Below are 20865 nucleotides of genomic sequence, written 5' to 3'. Positions count from 1 at the left end.
TGGCAACGCCTAGGTGTACGCATGCGCTCAAGCACTTTTTTTTTTTTTGAGCTTTTTCTCCTCGCCAAGGACTCTGCGCATGCCCAAAGGGCTCCCCCACTCTTCTCCCTTCACCACCTTCCCGAGCTTGCGCATTCATGCCGTCAGGTTTTCCTTTTCCGGGTCCCAACTGGACCCGTGGGGCGCATGCGCCTCTGCAGGCTGGCGGCTCGCGGCTCCTTCTTCCGGCCTCCCCTTTGGGCCGGCTGCTACCGAAGAGGGGCGAGCGCGGAGCCCTAAGCCAGTGACCTGTGACCCCGGAAGTGGACCTCGGGGTCCTAGGGCTCTCCCAAGGCCGGGATCGAGGGAGCCGTCCCCGGCACCCCCGGAGCACCCATCCCACGCCCACCTCTGGATGCCGCCGACTGGTTCCCGGCCAGTGCCCCGCGCCCGCCTGCCGGCTCGACCCCTCGGAGCAGTTCTGGGCCGGGGGTGGGGGCCCGGACCCCGCCCCTGATGCGGCTCCACCCCCGCGCCCCGGCCTCGCTCCGCTGACTGCCTCGGCCGGCCCCGCCCCCTGCCCGCACCCTCGCTCGGCCGACCCTGCTCCCCCACCGGGGGAGGCCATGGCGTGAGCGCGAGGCCGGGCCCCGGGGCCCTCGGGCGCCAGGCGGGGCATGGACCGGGGGCCGCCCCCATGAGGGTCCCGGGAGGGGGGCGCGCGCAGCAGCGGCGGGGCCATGGGGTCGCAGGTGTTGCAGATCCTGCGCCAGGGGGTGTGGGCCTCGCTCACCGGCGGCTGGTTCTTCGACCCGCACCAGAGCACCTTCTCCAACTGCTTCCATCTCTATGTCTGGATCTTCCTGCTCACCTTTCCCTTCTTGCTGTACATGGTGAGATGCCGCCGGCACCTCTCATTCCCGCGGGAAAGGGTGGGCAGATGTCACGGACGCATGGCAGCCTGGCGGGCGTTGGGGGACAAGGAGTCAGTTTGGGATGTGAGTGGTAGAGACCAAATTCTTCTTTTCCTGGGCCGGGTGACCTTGAGCACCTCGTCTGATCTTCTTGTGTAATACTAGATTCAGAGCCTAGCTAGAGGGTCTTTGTCCTTCTCCCGGGAAGGGTGGTGGGGTTTTCTTGTGAAATGTGGACCTTGGCAGGGTGAGGGTGATAGGTCCGCTTCTTGGAGGCAGGGCTGGGTGAGGAGCCACCTGACTTGTAGCCTCCTCCAGGTCCTGCCCCCCAGCTTTCTGGTGGCTGGTGTGTACTGCCTTGTGGTGGCTGTCATCTTCGCTACCATCAAGACTGTGAACTACCGTCTGCATGCCATGTTCGACCAGGGCGAGATTGTGGAGAAACGCAACTCTACCATTGGGGAGCCTGAGGAAGAGCCTGCTCAGGGGGACAGCAATCCGCCCAGGTGGGCAGGGCGGCCGTGGTGTCAGAGACTGGGTGCCTGGGTCCCTGGCCTGAGCACTGGGGGATGGAGGAAGGCTTTAGGGGACGTTGGCCCCGGAGTGGCGCAGCATCTCTCCCATGGTCAGCCCTGGCGTGGAAGGGACTCCTGGGGAGAGAGGAGCACTGGACTGAGAGAGTGCCATGCAAAGAGGAGAGGTCAGCCGGCAGCTGATGTTCTTCTCCACTGCCAGGGACCCCGGAGTGGAGATGACGGTGTTTCGGAAAGTGAGCTCCACACCCCCAGTGCGCTGTAGCTCCCAGCATTCTGTTTTTGGCTTCAACCAGGTCTCGGTGAGCAGTTCTTGTCCTCAGCCTTGCTCTCTCCTTTCCTGGCAGCCTGACCCCACCTGGGCCCATCCTAACCTATTCTGATATCTCTCTTTCTGTGCTCAGGAGCTGCTGCCCCGGATGGAGGACTCTGGACCCCTCAGAGGTCAGTTGCTGCTGCTCAGGGCTGAAGGGGCTGGGGTTGAACAGGGGATGGCACAAGGCCACCCCGGGGTCCTGGTAACACCTCTGGGCGATGGTTGCAGACATTAAGGAGCTGGTGCGCGAGCAGGGTAGCAACAACGTTATCGTGACTTCTGCTGATCGAGAGATGCTGAAGTTAAGCTCTCAGGAGAAGCTGAGTGAGTGGGCCCGCTGTGGCAGGGGCTGGGGAGGGGGAAGGGGAAAGGTAGCTGTCTTGTCTCAGAGTCACCCCAAGTCTTGCTCCCCTGGGACTTTCTTTGTTCTGCATGGGGCCTCTGTGTTCTGTCCCAGCGACTGGGCTCTTGGAGAGCAGAGGCCGTAGGGTCCCCACAGTCATTGATTCTTTTCGTAGTGTGCCCTCATCTCGTTTTCTTTTCTTTCTTCTGGCAGTTGGAGACCTTCCCCAGACTCCTCCAGGGGCTGCCCCAGACCCTTCCCTCCCCAGCACAGACTCCTCAGACCGTTCTCCCCTGGCTGGAGATGGCGTGCCCTGGAGTGGGAGCAGCATAGCTGACACTCCCATGAGCCCCCTGCTAAAGGGGAGCCTCAGCCAGGAGCTGAGCAAGAGCTTCCTGACCTTGACTCGGCCTGATCGGGCCCTGGTGAGGACCAGCAGTCGACGGGAACAGCGGCGGGGAGTGGGCGGCTACCAGCCTCTGGACCGGAGGGGCTCAGGCGAGCCCACGCCCCAGAAAGCCGGCTCCTCAGACTCTTGCTTCAGCGGCACTGACAGGGAGACACTGAGCAGCTTCAAGAGTGAGAAGACCAACTCCACCCACTTGGACAGCCCCCCTGGGGGGCCGGCTGCCGAAGGCAGCGATACAGACCCCCCCTCCGAGGCCGAGCTGCCTGCCTCGCCAGATGCCGGGGTCCCCTCAGATGACACGCTGCGTTCCTTTGACACAGTCGTAGGAGCGGGAACACCACCAGGCCCCGTTGAGCCCCTCCTGGTTGTGCGGCCCAAGGACTTGGCGCTGCTGCGGCCCAGCAAACGGCGGCCGCCCTTGCGGAGACACTCCCCACCTGGCCGGCCCCCTCGGCGGCCCCTGCTCGAGGGTGGGGGCTTCTTTGAGGATGAGGACACCAGCGAGGGTAGTGAGCTCAGCCCCGCCTCCAGCCTCCGGTCCCAGCGCAGATACAGCACTGACAGCTCCTCTTCTACTTCCTGCTGCTCCCCTGAGAGCCCCCGGGGCGCAGCAGGAGGAGCCCGGAAGCGACGGGCCCCCCACGGGGCTGAGGAGGGAGCTGCTGTGCCCCCCAAGCGGCCCTATGGGACTCAGCGGACGCCTAGCACTGCCAGCGCCAAGACACATGCCCGGGTGCTGAGCATGGACGGGGCAGGGGGTGATGTCCTGCGGGGCCCCCTGACTGGCTCCAAGGCTGAGTTGGAGGCCCAGGCAGGAGTGGAGCTGGCTGCTGGGGAGCCTGCTGTGCTGCCTGCTGAGGCCCGCAGGGGACCAGCTGCCAACCAGCCTGGCTGGCGGGGGGAGCTGCAGGAGGAAGGTGCTGTGGGGGGAGGTGAGTGCTGGTTTTGGATCTGGGGGAGCGATGGGGGGGCAGGAGGGGAGGCGAATTAGAAAAGGTTTGGGTTTGGACAAGGGGTAAGCTGGAGTGGATTTGGTCAGAGTTGACTGCCTGTTGTAGGCAGCAGATGGGGGTCTGCCGGTCCTCTCAAGCTGGCGGGGAAACTGAGGCCAGGAGACCTCAGACAGCTGGCTCCTGGTTCCACAGTTAGCACCTAAGGCCTCTATCCTTTGAGGATTCAGTGTCCGCATTTGTCTTCTTAGACCACCAGGGCAGCAAAGCCAGTCAAGGTTGCCCTTGATTGTAAACATGGAAGCTGAACGATGTGCGGTCAGGTGTTTGGCTGGACCCCGGAGCCAGGGCACGGTGGGCAGTGGGACTCTGCCTGACTTTCTACTTTGCGCAGGAGTCCCTGCCACGGTCCCTCTGTCCAAGTCTCTGTCACTGATGCCGTGGTGGGGCCTCTCTCTGGGCAGCAGCCGAGGAGACCGGCAAACGGGACCGCTCGAGCAGTGTGCGACGCACTCAGGCCATCCGGAGACGCCACAACGCAGGCAGCAACCCCACCCCTCCAGCCTCTGTCATGGGCTCACCACCCAGGTGCGTGCCTGCCGGCTGGGTGAAAAAGCAATGAGCTTGGGGGGAGCGGCTGGTCACTTGGGCTGACCAGGGCTGACCCTTCCCCAGCAGCCTGCAGGAGGCCCAGCGGGGCCGGGCCGCCTCCCACTCGCGGGCACTGACGCTGCCCTCGGCCCTGCACTTCGCCTCTTCGCTGCTGCTCACCCGCGCCGGTGCCAATGTGCATGAGGCCTGTACCTTTGACGACACCTCCGAGGGCGCCGTGCACTACTTCTACGATGAGAGTGGTGAGCCCTCCTGTGGCCTGAGCCTCTGAGCCCCACTGGCCCTCCTTGGGGGTCTTCACCACGCTCACTCTGTGGGCCAACTCTCCTGCCTCCAGCGTTTCACCCGAAGCTCTGCTAATGGCCGCTCGCGGTCCCCTGAGGCCTCAGTAGCTTAACCGGCCCTCCCGCTGGCGAGGAAACGGACACAGCTGAGCGAGTGGTGGAGCAATAGCTCCATGCCCAGGACAGGCTGACTGCAGAGCCCGCTCTTGACTGCGAGTGCGCGTTCCCCCAGTCTGGGTCCCCAGGCCAGGCCTCCTGTGGCGAGGGGGCGGGGCACAGCCTAGGGTTCTTCCTTGTTCCATCCCACGGCCCTGGTGCCCACTTGGCTCAGGCCTTGACTCTCCTGCCCCTGACGCGCTGCCTTGTGCCCTGCACCCTCGCCCAGGTGTGCGGCGTTCATACACCTTTGGCCTGGCTGGAGGCGGCTACGAGAACCCTGTGGGGCAACAGGGGGAGCAGGCAGCTAACGGAGCCTGGTGAGTTTCCGAGCTTGGCCGTCCTGGGGAGTTTTCTCTCCTACGCTGGGTTGGGGCCGGGACTGGGGTGGGGGACAGCAAATGCTGGGCCTATAGAAATTGCCAGGATCCCTGCGCTTCAGATGCTTCTAAGCATGAGGCTTCAGGGCCTCCTTCCAAAGTCCCCAGACCCCTCCCTACTCCTCCTGGGCATCAGAGCAGCCCCGGCAGGGGCCCCAGTCATGTTTGGCCTCACCCTCCACCTGTCCCAGGCCTTGCCGGTGACCTTGGCCCCCTGGCCGCTGTTCCCACAGGGACCGCCACTCGCACTCCTCCAGCTTCCACTCGGCCGACGTCCCTGAGGCGGCGGGCAGCCTGAACCTGCTGCAGCCCCGGCCGGTGGTTTTGCAGGGCATGCAGGTGCGCCGAGTGCCGCTGGACATCCCAGAGGTGAGGCCCCAATGGTCAGAGAAGGGCCTGGAGAGGGCAGTTGTGGGGGATGTCACTGCATCTGGGCCAAGTAGGAGCTGACCCTGGCACCAGGCAGGACAGGTGCTCTGAGAGTGGCATCAGGGAGCCCTCGGCTTCCCCACCTTTGATGGCTGCCGGGGTGTGCTGGCCCTGGGTCTCGTCGGTTCCAGGAGTTGTTCTCTTGCTTGTCTGTGAGCGTGTCTGTGTTCTGGAGGGATCCGCAGGTAGAGAGAACAGTGGGCATCAGCAGTGACCCCTGCAGAAGGGGAGTTGCACCTCCTAGATGAGGCTGGTGCTGTCCCCTGCGCTGGCACAGCTAGGGCGCTTCATTCACGCCCCTCGCCTCTGCCTGGTTGACGACTGTGCTCCTTTCACTCCTGAAAGCGCCCCACGGGGAGGTTACTTGTGTGGCCAGGCTCGTGATAGCTGAAGTTTGGAGAACGAGGGAAGGTGACCTTGGTTTAAAGGGAGATGCCAAAGGCGCACCCTCCCTTCTAGTACCCTGGCCACAGATCACCGTGGGCAGCACCCAGGAGCCCCTGCGTCCAGCTCATGGACTTGTTCTTTTCACCCGTCTCGTGGGAGGGCTGTATTGTCCCTTGGCAGCTGCTAGCACCTCCTGAGGCAGGGGCCCCGTGCGTCTGGCTCCCCACTGTCCCTCAGGGCCAAGGGCAAGGCCAGGCCCACAGCTGCGCCCCACACGTACTTGTCGAATGAAGTCCCCAGAAATGCAGAGGTTGATGCTTGGCCCAGGCCTCTCAGCACTGACTGGCCCCCGGGCCTGTGGTCAGGGCCAGTGCTCTGCGGCCCAGATGGGGCGGTCGCGGTGACTGACGGCTCTGTCGGGAGGAAGGTAGCTTCTCTGTGTCCCGAAGGACAAGGTGGATTTCCCTGAGCCCCGCAGCGGCGGGCGACCCTGCCTGAGTGGGGAACACAGCCAGTAACCGGCCCCCGCAGCTCCAAGGTCCCTGGCGTCACTGAGCCACGTGCTGGGGACGTGGCGAGAGGAGCAGGCCCTTGTGCTGATGCAGGCCATGGCACCGCCGCGTGCTGGGGGCGCCGCTGAAGGAATGGACAGCCAGCCTGTGTGCGCGGGGGTGTGGGGTGGCGATGAATGCCGTGGGGGGCGTGGGGCTGATGGCCGCGGCTGTGGGGACTGCAGTTTGACCTGCTGGACCAGGACTCCCTGCACGAATCCCAGGAGCAGACGCTGATGGAGGAGGCGCCGCCCCGTGCCCAGCACAGCTACAAATACTGGCTCCTTCCGGGCCGCTGGACCTCTGTGCGCTACGAGCGGCTGGCCCTGCTGGCCCTGCTGGACCGGTGAGTGCCCCCCCGCGCACCCCAGCCCCGAACCAACCCTGGGTCCTGCCTTTGATGTGGAAGCCATCCTGGTGTCAGACAGGGTCCATTGAGGGGTTCTTCAGGTTCTTCTGGGGTGCAAAGGGGTGCTCTCTCAAAGCTTTGCTCAGGACAGGCTTTCCTCTGGTGTGTCCTCCTGTTTCCTTTTGTGTCATCTTTCACTGGCTTGAGTCCTGGGGCCTAAAAAGCATTCCACACCTTTTGTGTCGGTATTCCAGCTTCTTAGGGGACACAGAGGTCCAGGATGTCAGATAAATGAGGTGACTTTTGCTCGCTGTGTGGGCGCTGCAGGCCTTGTGTGCACAGCCTTGTGTGCCAGTGTGGCACGTGTGAGCTGGAGACGCATGTCCCAGCGTGGTGGCCCCGGCACCCTCAATGCCTGGAGGGAAAAGGCTGGGGTGCAGGACACCACCAGGCGTCTTCTGGGGCAGGCACAAGCAGGCCCTGCCCCCAAGAGGCCCTCGGTCCAGACACTGAGATGAGGGCTGACCTGGGCACAGGACACGATGTGGGTCTCGGTGGCCAGGTCCTGCCTGCGACCCTCCCCCCCTATTTTGCCCCACAAGGGAGCAGATGTGTCCTGATCTGACTTTCTCTCCAGGACTCGGGGACTGGTGGAGAACATCCTCGGCGTGGGCCTAAGCAGCCTCGTGGCCTTTCTGGGCTACCTGTTGCTGCTCAAAGGCTTCTTTGCTGACATCTGGGTCTTCCAGTTTTGCCTGGTCATCGCCTCCTGCCAGTACTCCCTGCTGAAGGTAAGGCCTGCTGCCGGGGTCTCCTGTCCCTACTGCTGTGCCGCTCCTAGACGCCCCCTTTCCATGAGCTGTTTTGAGAAGCGCCAGCTAGCGAGTAGGCTGCTGGAGCTCCCCGGCAGCCAGCTTCCCATCTCACACACGTCTCAGGGCCGTTCAGGCTCTTGCCAGCTCACCTGTAGCGGCCACGGGAGAGCTGGTGGGTCTGGGGGTCCGAGCTCTCGTTGCCAACATAGCTGCTGTTTCTTTCAGAGCGTCCAGCCTGATGCGGCGTCTCCCATGCACGTGAGCACCAGCGTCTCCCCAAGAGGCCAGGCCTGGGGCCCCGGGCAGGGCTAAGACCCAGTGGGACAGGGGTTGGCCAGGGAGGGCAGGGCTCCCTCCTCTCCACCTCATCGGGCGCGGATCCTCAGTCCTGCTGCCCCTGCTGGCTAGATTTTGTCATGGGCCCAGGCCACACAGGTGTGAGGCCGGCATGTGTGAGTGCACACACCGTGCCAGGTCAGCAGAGGAGACTGGCTCCTCACGGGCCCCCTCCACAGGGCCACAACTGGGTGATTGCGTATAGCCGGCCCGTCTACTTCTGCATCTGCTGCCTGCTCATCTGGCTGCTGGACGCCCTGGGCTCGGCTCAGCCCTTCCCGCCTGTCTCCCTCTACGGCCTCACTCTCTTCTCTGCCTCCTTCTTCTTCTGTGCCCGAGACGTGGCCACCGGTGAGATGGGCAGGGCTGGGGCGGCCCCAGGGCGCAAGGGTGCGCTGGGGGTCAGCGGTAGGCTGACTGGGCCTCCTCTTCCCTCCCTGCCAGTGTTCACCCTGTGCTTCCCGTTTGTCTTCCTCCTGGGCCTCCTGCCCCAGGTCAACACCTGCCTCATGTACCTGCTGGAGCAGATAGATATGCATGGCTTCGGGGGCACAGGTACGGTGCCCCCAGGTGGTTGGGGGTTGGGGGCAGCGCAGGGTCACACATGGGTCTGTGGCTCCATCCGTTTGCACATCTACACCCCACATTCAAGAGCTCTCTTCACTCCCACACTCTCCCAGGGAAGTGTTTAAACCCGAGACTGCTGGAAACTCACAAGGCCTCTCAGGACTGGGGGAGCAGGGAACAATGGGCTGGGTCTTGAGGGGGTTGGCCTCTAGGTGTCTGGGGGTGGGGAAGGTGGTGACCCCAGCAGGGAGAAGCTGGGTTCCACTCGCTGTTGCTCACCTCACAGCCGCCACCAGCCCGCTCACTGCCGTCTTCAGCCTCTCCCGCAGCCTGCTGGCCGCCGCCCTGCTCTATGGCTTCTGCCTTGGGGCCATCAAGGTAGGGAAGGCTGGGGAGCAGGGGGCATGCTGCGGCCCGGCGGTGTTGTGGGGACAGGGCTGTGAATTGGACTCAGCAGTGGCTTCTTCTCCCTTGTGGGGGGCCCCTTGGCTTACCTCTGCACCCCTCACCAGCATGGGTTCTCTTCCCAGACTCCTTGGCCGGAGCAGCACGTCCCTGTCCTCTTCTCGGTCTTCTGTGGCCTCCTGGTGGCGCTGTCTTACCACCTGAGCCGGCAGAGCAGCGACCCCACCGTGCTCTGGTGGGTGCCTGCCTGTGCCGTCCACCTGGCTTGGCGAGGAGGCTGGGCCTGTGCTCCTGCCTGTCACCGCAGGGCCCTGGGGCCGGCGGGAGGGGCCAGCCTTCCCAGCTGGGCGCTGACTCTTGTTGCCCACCCCAGGTCTCTGATTCGGAGCAAGCTCTTTCCTGAGCTGGAGGAGCGGAGCTTGGAGACCGCCCGGGCCGAGCCCCCAGACCCACTGCCAGACAAGATGCGCCAGTCGGTGGTGAGGAGCCGCGTAGGGCGGGGTGGGCGAGGGGTGGCCGGCCCCGGTGCGATGGGTGCCCCAGCAGCTCTTTCTCTGCAGCGCGAGGTCCTGCACTCAGACCTGGTGATGTGTGTGGTCATCGCCGTGCTCACCTTCGCCGTCAGTGCCAGCACTGTCTTCATCGCCCTGAAGGTTCGTCTGGCACAGGCCACCCCTCCGCTTGGTCTTTGCAGGAATCCAGCAGCCGTGGCCTCCGTGGCCTTCTTGGCCCCAGGCTGAGCTCCCGCCTTCCCTTTTGCAGTCGGTGCTGGGTTTCGTGCTGTACGCGCTGGCCGGCGCCGTGGGCTTCTTCACACATTACCTGCTGCCGCAGCTCCGCAAGCAGCTGCCCTGGTTCTGCCTGTCGCAGCCCGTGCTGAAGCCGCTGGAGTACAGCCAGTACGAAGTACGCGGTAAGTGCTGCCGGGCTCACCCTCCTGCCCACTCCTGGCTGCCGGCTGCCCGGGCAGTGCGGCCCTTGGCTCTGAGTGCCAGCAGGGGGCAGCCCCTGCCCACGCGCCCCGCCTGGTGCTGACCCTGCCCCCCCAACCCTGGCCTCTGTGCCCTTCCCTCCCTACACGGCCCCCTTCTCGGCGCCTTGCTCTGCTTGCCTGCTCTGCCCGCGCTGCTTGCTGTAAGGACGTGAAGTGGAATTCCCTGTTTCTAAAGGGCTCTCTTGTCCGCAGCTGTAAACTGTTACCCGAGGGCTAGATCCGCCTTGAGCCCGTTTTCACTTGGGCCGTGCCAGGCAAACGTCCTCACGCTGATGTTGAGCTGTCTAGGCTGGTCCTGCGAAGGCCCGGCGCCCTGTTTTCTTAAAGAAAGTGCTTGCCGCTGGCCGGCGTGCCACGTGGTGACCGTCGGCCCTGGGACATGGCGGCAGGCCCTGCTTTCCTGGGCCTCTGGGATGGCCTCTTTGGCCTGGTTACCACAGACAGACCCTGACCAGCTCCACCTGGCCTCCCCCTGTTCATTTGTGGGGCCAAGGACCAACTTGCCCCCCAGCCCATCCCGCCTACCCCATCTCTAGGGACCCAGAACCACACATTCCCTGGGCTTACTCTCCTCCGGCTTCTCTCCAGGGGTATGGCCTGGCCTGCCCTGCGGTGGGGGGCATGCAGGGGACCAGGTGCAGCTAATAGTCCCACCCTCGGTTGCAGGCGCGGCCCAGGTGATGTGGTTTGAGAAGCTGTACGCTGGCCTGCAGTGCGTGGAGAAGTACCTCATCTACCCCGCCGTGGTGCTCAACGCCCTCACAGTGGACGCCCACACTGTTGTCAGCCACCCGGACAAGTTCTGCCTCTAGTGAGGACCCCCCACTCCACTGTGGACATTCCCGTCTGCCTCACGGGGCCCGGGGCTGCGAAGGAAGGAGCCCTGCTGCGGGCTGCCCTGCCGGCAAAAGTGCGGCCCCAGCTCCCACACTCAGAGGCTTGGTCTTTTGAGAGCAAACGTGTCTCCCAGTGTGCCAAAAGCCGGGTGACTCCTTGGGGAGGCAGAGACTAAGTCCAGAAGATCAGGGCTGGCGAGGGCGGAGACCTGCCCCATACCCCGAGCCCCACGGGGCACTCATGCCTGCTCCTCACCCACAGTTGCCGGGCGCTGCTGATGACTGTGGCTGGGCTGAAGCTGCTGCGCTCGGCCTTCTGCTGCCCACCCCAACAGTACCTGACCTTGGCCTTCACTGTCCTGCTCTTTCACTTTGACTACCCACGCCTCTCCCAGGGCTTCCTGCTGGACTACTTCCTCATGTCCCTGCTCTGCAGCAAGGTGAGCTAGGGCCGCGTGGCAGACTCAGGCTGGGGGGCTGGAGAAGAAGTCTGTAGGCTGGGTGTGGGGAGAGCTGCCCCCCCCCCCCACACACACACACATATCAGCCCCACTGTTGGCCTTGTAGCAGCTGCTCGGGGAGCACAGAGGAAGCCGAGGTCTGAAGAGGTGAAGCGGCTGCCTTAGGTCCCCAGAGAACAGGTGGCCAGCCAGGATTTGAATCCAGGCCTGCCTGCCTTGCAGTCCTTGCTCTGATTTGTTACAGTAGGCTGCTTTCCTGTAAGTGGTTAGGGTGGCAGGGCATGGCTTAGTCCTCCGGACGCCAGTATCTGAGCTCCCTCATCCAGCCGCAGCCTGGAGGCCAGTAAGAGCTGAATTCAGATGCTCTGAGGCCTGGTGTATGCAGACAGCACCACGCTGCAAGTGCCCCTGGCGGGGCACAAAGCCCAGGGCTTTCATGGGGTTCTGCCCAAGGACCTGAGCCTTTCTCACTCACGTGGGCGCTCATCTGTTTTCTGGTTTGGCCCAGGAGAGTGGTGATCCAGGCTGTGTCTCTGAGGTTGGGGCCTGTGAAAAGGACAGCGACGGGGTGGGGCTGTGTCATAATCAGCCAGGGCTCCTTCCAGTGGTTGTCCTGTCACGGCTCGCTCGTGTCACAGGTGCTCTGAGCCAGGTGCAGGGAGAAAGGCGGGGAGGGACCTTGAGCTGACCACACATGGGTAGCCAGTGGTCCCAGCTTCTGACCGGGGCCTGGCATCCAGAGCTCAGTGGACCCCACCCCCGAGTGACCCGTGCCTCTTCTGCCTTTTGTCCCCTCCAACCTGCCAGCTGTGGGACCTGCTGTACAAGCTGCGTTTTGTGCTGACCTACATCGCGCCCTGGCAGATCACCTGGGGCTCAGCTTTCCACGCTTTTGCCCAGCCTTTTGCTGTGCCACGTATCCCGGCTGCCGCCTGCTGCCCAAGTGGGGGTGTACAAGGAGGACCGTGCCTGGGGTGGCAGGGTGCAGGGCGGGCTGGGGGTCTGCGGGGCAGTGAGGGAGGTTGGGGAGGGTCCTGCGTGCCTGCCACCTCCTTGACTTAGGCCCAGACTCGGCCATGCTGTTCGTTCAGGCCCTGTTGTCGGCGCTTTTTTCCACGCCGCTCAACCCCCTGCTGGGCAGCGCAGTCTTTATCATGTCCTATGCACGGCCCCTGAAGTTCTGGGAGCGGGACTACAAGTGAGTCTCCTGGGACGGGCGCATCTCAGAGGGACCTGAGAGGAGCGGGCTGCTGGGCCCAGAGGTTGCTGGGAGGGAGGGAAGAGTCTGGAGCACAGGCTGGAGGGGGCCAGAGAGTGGCCACAGCCGTGGCAAGTGCCAGGGCCCATGGGCCTCTGGTGGCCAATCTTATGAGGGCGAGACTCCAGCCAAGCCACAACCTTGGATTCTCCCCCTGGCTTCCTGCCAGTGAGGCTCTGGGTGAGACCCTTGGTGTCTCGGAGCCTCAGTTGCCCGTGCTGTCGGCCATCATGGCACCCACCTCAGCATGGGCGGGGGCTGGTGAGGATGTGACGCTGCGTCAGTGGGAATGTATGCCTGCTCCGCAGCCTCACGCTCAGCCAACCGCACTGTCCTCTCTCTGAACAGCACTAAGCGTGTGGATCATTCCAACACCCGCCTGGTCACACAGCTGGACCGGAACCCCGGTGGGTACCCAGCTGGGCAAGGCCTCCCTGGGTGGGAGCCTCGCTTGCTTGTCGCTGTGTCCACTCACTTCTCTGTTCCTGTCAAAGGCGCGGACGACAACAACCTCAACTCCATCTTCTACGAGCACTTGACGCGCTCGCTGCAGCACACGCTCTGTGGGGACCTGGTGCTGGGCCGCTGGGGGAACTACGGCCCCGGCGACTGCTTTGTGCTGGCCTCTGACTACCTCAACGCCCTGGTGCACCTCATCGAGGTTGGCAACGGCCTCGTCACGTTCCAGCTGCGAGGCCTTGAGTTCCGGGGTGAGTGTGGCCGGGTGCTGCGCTTGAGGGGGTGTGAGGGATGAGGGCTGCATTCTAGTTCAGCGCTGCCTGGCTTCCTGGGGGCCCTGAGCCAGGAGCTCTTCCTCCCTGAGACTGGACTTCCCGGTCTGAGCAGTGAGGGCCCAGGTGTCCCGAGCCCAGCCCAGTCCCTCCCCCCACCTTGGATTTGCAGTCCAGGTAGGCTGCTGGGCCGGGAGCTCAGCCGGGTTCACCCATCAGCTCCCAGTGCTCTGGTTTTGGGCTGATCCATGTTAGGTGCCACGCACCCCTGTACTGAGCTTACTCCCTTCTCTCAGAAGATGTATGTTGGGTGCTAACTTCAGAAGAGACTTCCAAGGGTGCAGAGGGCGGGCCCTAAACAGCTGGTGAGCGCCATGATGTTGAGCAGGTTACTTCTCTGTGAACTTTGGCCTTTGCATCTCCAAACAGACCCCGTCTCCCACCCACCAACACTCTTATCCCATGGTGGCCGCTGGGAGTGAGGAGACAGGCTCATCGGCTAATCTGCTCGCCCAGCACCATGGCTGGGGGCGAGCCACAGCAGGCCTTTAAGGTGCTCGCTCGGGGGGCGGCCAGGGGGATGACCCAGCACCCCCTGACCGGGCCCCTCTCCCCACAGGCACATACTGCCAGCAGCGCGAGGTGGAGGCCATCACGGAGGGTGTGGAGGAGGACGAGGGCTGCTGCTGCTGTGAGCCTGGCCACCTGCCGCGCGTCCTGTCCTTCAATGCCGCCTTTGGGCAGCGCTGGTTGGCCTGGGAGGTGACGGCCAGCAAGTACGTGCTAGAGGGCTACAGCATCAGCGACAACAACGCCGCCTCCATGCTACAGGTCTTCGACCTCCGCAAGATCCTCATCACCTACTACGTCAAGGTATGCAGGTGGGCGGGCGGCAGGGCCCGGCCGGGAGCTGGGCAAGTGCCGTCTCCTGGCTGGTGGGGGGCCTGGTTTGCCCAGGGGAAGCGAGGCCTCACAGCATCCTCCAGAGTGCCGCTGCAGACAGCAGGCCTGCGGGCCTAGCGCCGGGGCGCGTGCATATCAGGGTGCGCAGGGCAGGGCTCCTTGCCACTTCCTCCAGGAGCTCACCTTGGACAGTGGGAACCGGAGATGGGGCGGCGTGTGCGTGGGTCCCGTCACTGGCCTGCTGCCCCAGGAGGGACTGCGGCGGAGGCAGGCCCGCTAACCCACCCGACCCAGTCCCACATGCCCCGGCCAGAGGGGCGATACCGAACCGTGTGGCACTGTCTATAGTCACGGTAGTGCCGCTTACTGGGGTGGGTTTGGGGCCAGGAGCCCCTTCCGAGCTGGGTTTGGCCTACCCGACCTCCAAGACAGGCCACTTCCCCGAGTGGACACTGGCTTGCAGAGGGGAAGCCCTTTGCCTGGGGCCCCTGAACCAGGCTCTAGCCCAGGCCCAGACCTCTGTCCAGGTGCTTCGAGCCAGGCCTTGGGGTTTCGAGACCTGCCTGGAGCTGGAGGAATCCCGAGAAGCCCTGGGCTGACTGGCTTCTGGGCCGTCTCCTCCCTGGCTGGGCCTGTCACTCTCCTTGAGAAGTGGGATGACTGAAGTTCCGTGGGGTGGCAGGAGCGATGAGGTGGTGTGGGGGACCTGGAGGGGTGGCCTGTGGGGCCCCGGCGAGATTGACCACCTGAGGCCCCACGCGTCGCCACTGTCGTTTTCCTTTACGGGGCGCCTCATCCAGGTCACAGGTCAGGGGAGCTGTGATTTCTCCAGCTCTCCTGTGCTCCCAGCCACTCTAGAGAATGCCCTTAGAGAGGGGCTTCCCCCACTTTTACTGAGGAGGCTGTGGTCCGGTCAGGGGCATTCCTAGTCCGGGGTCACGTAGGAGTCACGGTCCTGTACGCCCTGTTCCCATGCCGAGGGAGTTACTCTTGCGAGGTCACCCGCGCGCCTGGCGCAAGGCCAGCATAGCCTCCACGGCTGCACCAGGAGCCAGATTCGGAGCACAGAGGACCTGGGGCTGGTTCCGCCAAAGATGGCGTTGAGGGAGGTTGAGAAGGATAGGAGCTGGCCTGAGTCTGGGGGAGGCGGGCCTGCAAAGAGCCCCTCAGGCCTCGGGCTGTTCAGAGAGGTGTCCTTCCTGCCCTTGGGGTTGGTAGGCCAGACGGAATCCTTTCTGTGCAGCTTTGCCCTTAGAGCCTTCTCCCTGCGTTGCCCGTACCCTGGTCATTGAGTGCGGCTGGGCAGGGCTCAGCTCAGGCCCCTCAGCTTCCCGCAGCCAAGCTTCGAGGTCTCTCAGTGTTTCACAGTCCAGGCTTATTCGCTGTCCCATGTGATCCCTTCAGCAACCCACGGGAGAGGCAAGGCCTTGGAAAGCAAGGAAACAGGCTTAGCGGGCAGGTGGGCGGGGCCAGAGCAGACCCGGCGCCAGGTCGGGAGGTGGTGAGGGCTCGGTGTGGGTCAGGCACAGAGCCAGGCCCCGCACTGCCCACGCACAGAGCCTCGTCCTCTGAGCGCTGCCTTTCACACAACAGGGGCCCTGGCCAAGGTAGCCGGGTGCTTACTGTGGTGCCAGGTCAGCTCCCCCCACCAGCCAGGGCTGTCTTCTGGGGGGTTGTGGTGGGGTCTGGACCATGGAGACATCCTCTAGGCAGGCAGGTTAGTCTGGGGCCAGGAGCTACCCCACTCGCCACTTCAGGCTCCGGGTCCCTCTTCCTGGTAAGGGGGTGACCCAGCTCTCCCACTAGCTGAGGTGACGCTGGGGCCAGACTCCCCACAGCCAGCCAAGCTGAGAATGGATGTAGCCATACTCATAGCCTAGTTCCAGGCGCTGCCCCCGCGCCCAGGGAGTGGTTATGGCCTTTACTCTTCCCAGCGGGTGCTGCGGTCGTTTTGTCCTGGCTCTTGGCCTCCCATGCCCCACCAGCACCCCACTGCTTAACACCCCTACTGCCTGTTAACGGTCAGCTGCACCACCCTCCCCAGCCCTGGACTTCCCACCCTGACCCAGGCAGAGGGTCACCCTGCCTCCTTCCAGGCCTCTGAGGTCTGGATCCCACGGCCTCATGGTGTTGAAGGTCGCAGGGTTGAATCTCAGCTCAGTGTGCTCTGCTGCGTCACCACAGGCAAGTCTGTCATCTGAGCCTCTGTTTCCCTGACAAACGGGGCATCTTTCTAGCACAGGCCAGAGGAGGCAAGCACCACTTGGAGTGTCCTCAGTGCGGGACCCCCCAGGGGATGTCCTGTAAGGAGGGCTGCTCCCTCTCAGCTCTGTTGCTTCCCCTCCCTGGCCCGGGAGGGTGGCAGAGCCGAGACAGGACGCAGGATGGGAGTCTGAGGAAGCAGACTTCCACTCGAGCTGAGGGGAGCTCTCGGCCGCTTTCTTCTCCGGTAGGCAGGACTCAGGCACGACCCCCCAAGCCCTGACACCTCTCTCTCCTTCCAGAGCATCATCTACTACGTGAGCCGCTCACCGAAGCTGGAGGCCTGGCTGAGCCACGAGGGCATCGCGGCGGCCCTGCGGCCTGTGCGGGCGCCCGGCTATGCCGACTCAGACCCCACCTTCTCGTTGAGCGTGGACGAGGACTATGACCTCCGGCTTTCGGGCCTCTCGCTGCCCTCCTTCTGTGCGGTGCACCTGGAGTGGATCCAGTACTGCGCTTCCCGGCGAGGCCAGGTCAGCCGCCCCTCCCCTGGGCCGCCCTCTCCCCTCCACATCCCTTGCCGTGCGGGTTGCTCACTCCCGGGGCCTGGTCTCAGCCCCACCCCAAGTGCCTGCTTCCTGGGTTTGAACCAGGCTCTGGGGACGGGCTTCCTTTGCCGTAGCCCGTGGACCAGGATTGGAACTCGCCGCTGGTTACGCTGTGTTTCGGCCTGTGTGTTCTGGGCCGCCGGGCCCTGGGGACGGCCTCGCACAGCATGTCAGCCAGGTGAGTGCCTGCAGGCCCGGCCTGGCCTACCTCTCCCTTTCCCCAACCCCCTGCCCGTGAGGAGCTGGGGCCTCGGGCTGTGCAGCCCCTTGGAACCATGTCAGCCTGCCTTCAGCGTAGTCTGTGGGCAAGGGGCCTCCTGGTGTGACCTCGCCTGCGCCTCACTGCTCTGTGAGGGCCGCAGGGCGGCCGACCCCCTTCCATGCCGGGGAGACCAAGGCCCGGCATCAGGAGCTGTCTCGGCTCAGACCACAGCAAGCAGACCCAGCGTTCTGCCACCTGGGGCCCCTCCTCACACCTCTGCCCTTCCTCCCCAGCCTGGAGCCCTTCCTCTATGGCCTGCACGCCCTGTTCAAGGGCGACTTCCGCATCACCTCCCCGAGAGACGAGTGGGTCTTCGCTGACATGGACCTGCTTCACCGTGTGGTGGCACCTGGGGTTCGCATGGCCCTTAAGCTTCATCAGGTAGGGAGAGGTGTGCCAAGCAGGGGTGAGGGGGCGCTTCCTGGGACAGCGACCGCCGACCGGCCGTCTTGCCCTCCCCACCAGGACCACTTCACATCCCCGGATGAGTACGAGGAGCCGGCTGCCCTGTATGACGCCATCGCAGCCAATGAGGAGCGATTGGTCATCTCACACGAGGGCGACCCGGCCTGGCGCAGTGCCATCCTCAGCAACACGCCTTCCCTGCTGGCGCTGCGCCACGTCCTGGATGACGCCTCGGATGAGTACAAGATCATCATGCTCAACCGGCGCCACCTCAGCTTCCGAGTCATCAAGGTGTGTGCGCTTCCCCCCCCACACACACACACCCATGGGCAGCAAGACCTCTTGGGCACAGGACCCCAAAGCTGTCCTGACCTCCCGCCTGGCTGCCCGCAGGTGAACCGGGAGTGCGTCCGGGGCCTGTGGGCGGGGCAGCAGCAGGAGCTGGTGTTCCTGCGCAACCGCAACCCCGAGCGGGGCAGCATCCAGAATGCCAAGCAGGCGCTCCGCAACATGATCAACTCCTCCTGCGACCAGCCGCTGGGCTACCCCATCTACGTGTCGCCCCTCACCACCTCGCTGGCTGGCAGCCACCCCCAGCTGCGGGCGCTGTGGGGTGGCCCTGTCAGCCTGGGCGCCATCGCCCGCTGGCTTCTGCGCAGTTGGGAGAGGTGAGCCCAGACCGCCACCCAGGTCGGGCGGGGACGGGCCCCGGAGCAGGGCGCCCGGCTCCGGGAGATGGAGCGGCTCCCTCCTCATCTTAGCGGACAGCCGGGATCTGACTGGGGCCTAACCTTCCCCAAGAGCTGCAGGAGGCCTTTACCCATAAGTGCCGTTGACAGAGCCGCCCTTAAAAGGGCCTGCAACATAGGCAGCAAGATCTCTTAGGGACAGGACCTGGGGGCTCAGAGACATGAACTGACTTGTGCTGGGCTGCTGGCCTTCCCCGCCCCCAGGCTTCATAAAGGCTGCGGTGCTGGCTGCAACAGCGGTGGGAACGTGGACGACTCAGACTGTGGTGGAGGTGGCGGCTTGACTTCCCTCAGCAATAACCCCCCCTTGGCCCACCCCATGCCTGAGAACACAGCAGGTAAGCAGGCTCGAGTCTGGGCGGAACCAGTGGGCGAGGACAACCCAGTGACAGACTTAACAGGCCGAGGCCTCCGCTCTCTTATCTGTCTTCCACAGGCAGTGGCGACCAGCCCCTCCCACCAGCCCCTGGCTGGGGCCCTCGGCCCTCCCTGAGTGGCTCTGGTGATGGGCGCCCCCCTCCTCTGCTGCAGTGGCCACCCCCTCGGCTCCCTGGACCACCACCTGCTTCGCCTGCCCCTACCGAGGTTCCCCGACCCTCGAGGCCCCCTGGTCCTGGTCTCCTCAGTTCTGAGGGTCCCAGTGGGAAGTGGAGCCTGGGGGGTCGGAAGGGGCTGGGGGGATCTGAAGGGGAGCCAGCCTCAGGGAGCCCCAAAGGAGGCACTCCCAAATCTCAGGTAAGGGTCCCATGGGAGGATCCAGGCCTGGGCAGCCCAGACCTGCTCTCCCACCAACCTCTCATTCCTCCGCCAGGCGCCCCTAGACCTCAGCCTCAGCCCGGATATTAGCACTGACTCCTCACCACCCAGAGCAGCCCCGGATGTTCCTTGCTTGGACAGCAGTGCTCCTGAAAGTGGCACGCCCACTGGGACCCTGGGCGACTGGCCTGTCCCTGCTGAGGAGCGAGAGAGCCCGGCCGCACAGCCCCTGCTGGAGCATCAGTACTGAATGGCCCAGCAACCTCTGGATCCTGGCCCAGGATTCAGTAACTCGGACCCCTGGCCTTTGGCCCTCTCTGTTGGACCACAGAACTGAGTGGCTTTGGCTCCCACATCTGAACCCTGACCTCTGGCTGCCTCAGCCAGAGCATCAGAACTTAGTGGCCCAGACTTCTGACCTTGACCCCTGATCTCTCATCCCTAGTCCAGGCTGTGGGATCCCCAAATTGAGGCAGGCAGCTTCCCAGCCAGGCCCTGAAAACCAAACCCAAGGACTGGTCCTGCTTCAAGCCGGAGGCCAGGACTGACTTGGCTCCTGGGCCTGCACTGCCTCTGGGGGCAGCCTAGCCTGGACCTGGGGCTGACATGTGGGAAGGATGGTTTCCTTTTTTTCCTTTTCTTTCTTTCTTTCTTTTTCTTTTCTTTTTTTTTTTTTTTGTGCTTCGGAGACACCAGAATTAATAACACTATTTTTGATTTTGGCTGGCAGTGTCTACTTTCTGGGGGTGTTTGGGTGGAGGGTAGACAAATGGCCAGGCCAGGGGAATGCGCACGGAAGGGGGTGAGATGTGGGGCGCAGTGATGGCAGCTGTGAGTGTCAGACTAAGGTGGCGCTCAGAACCCGGGCCCTTCCTCAGAGAAGCTGCTCTTCAAGCCTTGATCTGAATTCATTACGTTCAGAGAATTCCAGCCTCACCTGCTGGCCCCTACTCTAGCCGAGCCAGCGAAGGTCTCTGGCCTTCCGCTTCTCCCCCAGGAGGAGGAGGCCCCTGTGTCGGGTGTGTGAAGAGCCCATGACCGCGCGCCCGGAGCAGGCCCTGCTCAGCCCCGGCGCCAGCTCCCGAGCCCCGTGGGCAGCTGCAGCACCTTCTGCTCTGGAAGCTGCACTTGTTCGGCTTCTCAGCCCGACACCGCGCCGGGCGGGCCCGCGGGGCGAGGCTGGCGGGCGGGCGGGCCCGCCGCGGGCCTCCGATTCTCCGCCTGCCGCGCTTCCCGCCCCGGCGGCCCGGCCCCGCCCCGCCCGCCGGACCCGCCCCGCGGACCCGCCCCCAGGCGGAGCCGGCGCCCCGAGCCAGGGCCGGAGAGCGGGCGGCGGGACTGCGCGGGAGGCGCCGGCGGGCGGCGGGAGCCCCAGAGGTACCGCGGGCACGGGGAGCCGAGGCCGAGGTCGGGCCGGACGCGGGACGGGCCTGGCGCGGCCGGGTGGTTCGTGCGTGGGGGGGTTCTCGCCGCGTTTGCCGCCCGCACCCTCCTCCCAGCCAGCGTCCGGGCTCCCAGTCCACGCGTCCAGCCCCTGCCGGCGACCCTCAGCCCCGCGCTCCTTGCTGTCGCCGGTGGGCGGGCGAGTGGATGCGGCAGCTCCGCGCGCTCTCGGCGGCGCTGGCAACTGATTTGTTGCCCGCTGTGTCAGGGACTCCCCCTTTCTGGGGCTCCCCGTCTCCCCGGCCATCTCCTTCCCAGCCTTCGCACACTGTCCCCCAGTCTGTATCCTTGCCTGGGAGGAAACATCTGTCGAGCCCCCTGGCAGCAGAAATGGGGTCATGACCTCCAGATGTGCTGGGAAGTGTCCAGCGCCTCCTCCTGGGGCAGCCAGGCCTTCCGGATCTGTGGGGGTGGGGCCAGCCCCTCCCCCCCAGTGACACAGGCTGCGAGGAATGTCCCGGCCTCAGTGGACTCAATGGACCCTGTGTGAAGCTGCCGGGTGGGGGGCAGAGCCCAAGAACATCCCCCGAGGCAGGACCATC

The 20865-nt window shown here is 64.5% G+C and overlaps 1 protein-coding gene across 1 annotated transcript; it reads left to right on the top strand.

Moving 5' to 3' along the window:
* Positions 1-719: 719 nt before the first annotated feature.
* Positions 720-19637, top strand: PCNX3 (pecanex 3; the record flags this gene model as incomplete). Its single annotated transcript, XM_084237957.1, has 35 exons — positions 720-872; positions 1212-1399; positions 1629-1728; positions 1831-1870; positions 1971-2066; positions 2299-3426; positions 3909-4032; positions 4120-4298; positions 4726-4816; positions 5110-5245; positions 6468-6589; positions 7230-7383; positions 7633-7665; positions 7923-8094; positions 8188-8298; positions 8597-8688; positions 8841-8950; positions 9089-9194; positions 9276-9368; positions 9478-9628; positions 10376-10520; positions 10808-10985; positions 11814-11922; positions 12075-12204; positions 12613-12671; positions 12759-12974; positions 13615-13868; positions 16403-16633; positions 16783-16886; positions 17204-17351; positions 17436-17666; positions 17769-18043; positions 18329-18462; positions 18561-18859; positions 18936-19637. The coding sequence occupies 35 exons, from the start codon at positions 720-722 to the stop codon at positions 19128-19130; spliced, it is 6087 nt and encodes a 2028-aa protein (XP_084094083.1). The 3' UTR covers positions 19131-19637.
* Positions 19638-20865: the final 1228 nt, after the last annotated feature.

The sequence above is a fragment of the Talpa europaea genome, assembly GCF_964194135.1.
Source record: "Talpa europaea genome assembly, chromosome: 1".
In the NCBI taxonomy this organism is placed as follows: Eukaryota; Metazoa; Chordata; class Mammalia; order Eulipotyphla; family Talpidae; genus Talpa; species Talpa europaea.
Note: the sequence above shows the minus strand (reverse complement) of the source record. Positions and strands in the feature narration are given on the sequence as shown.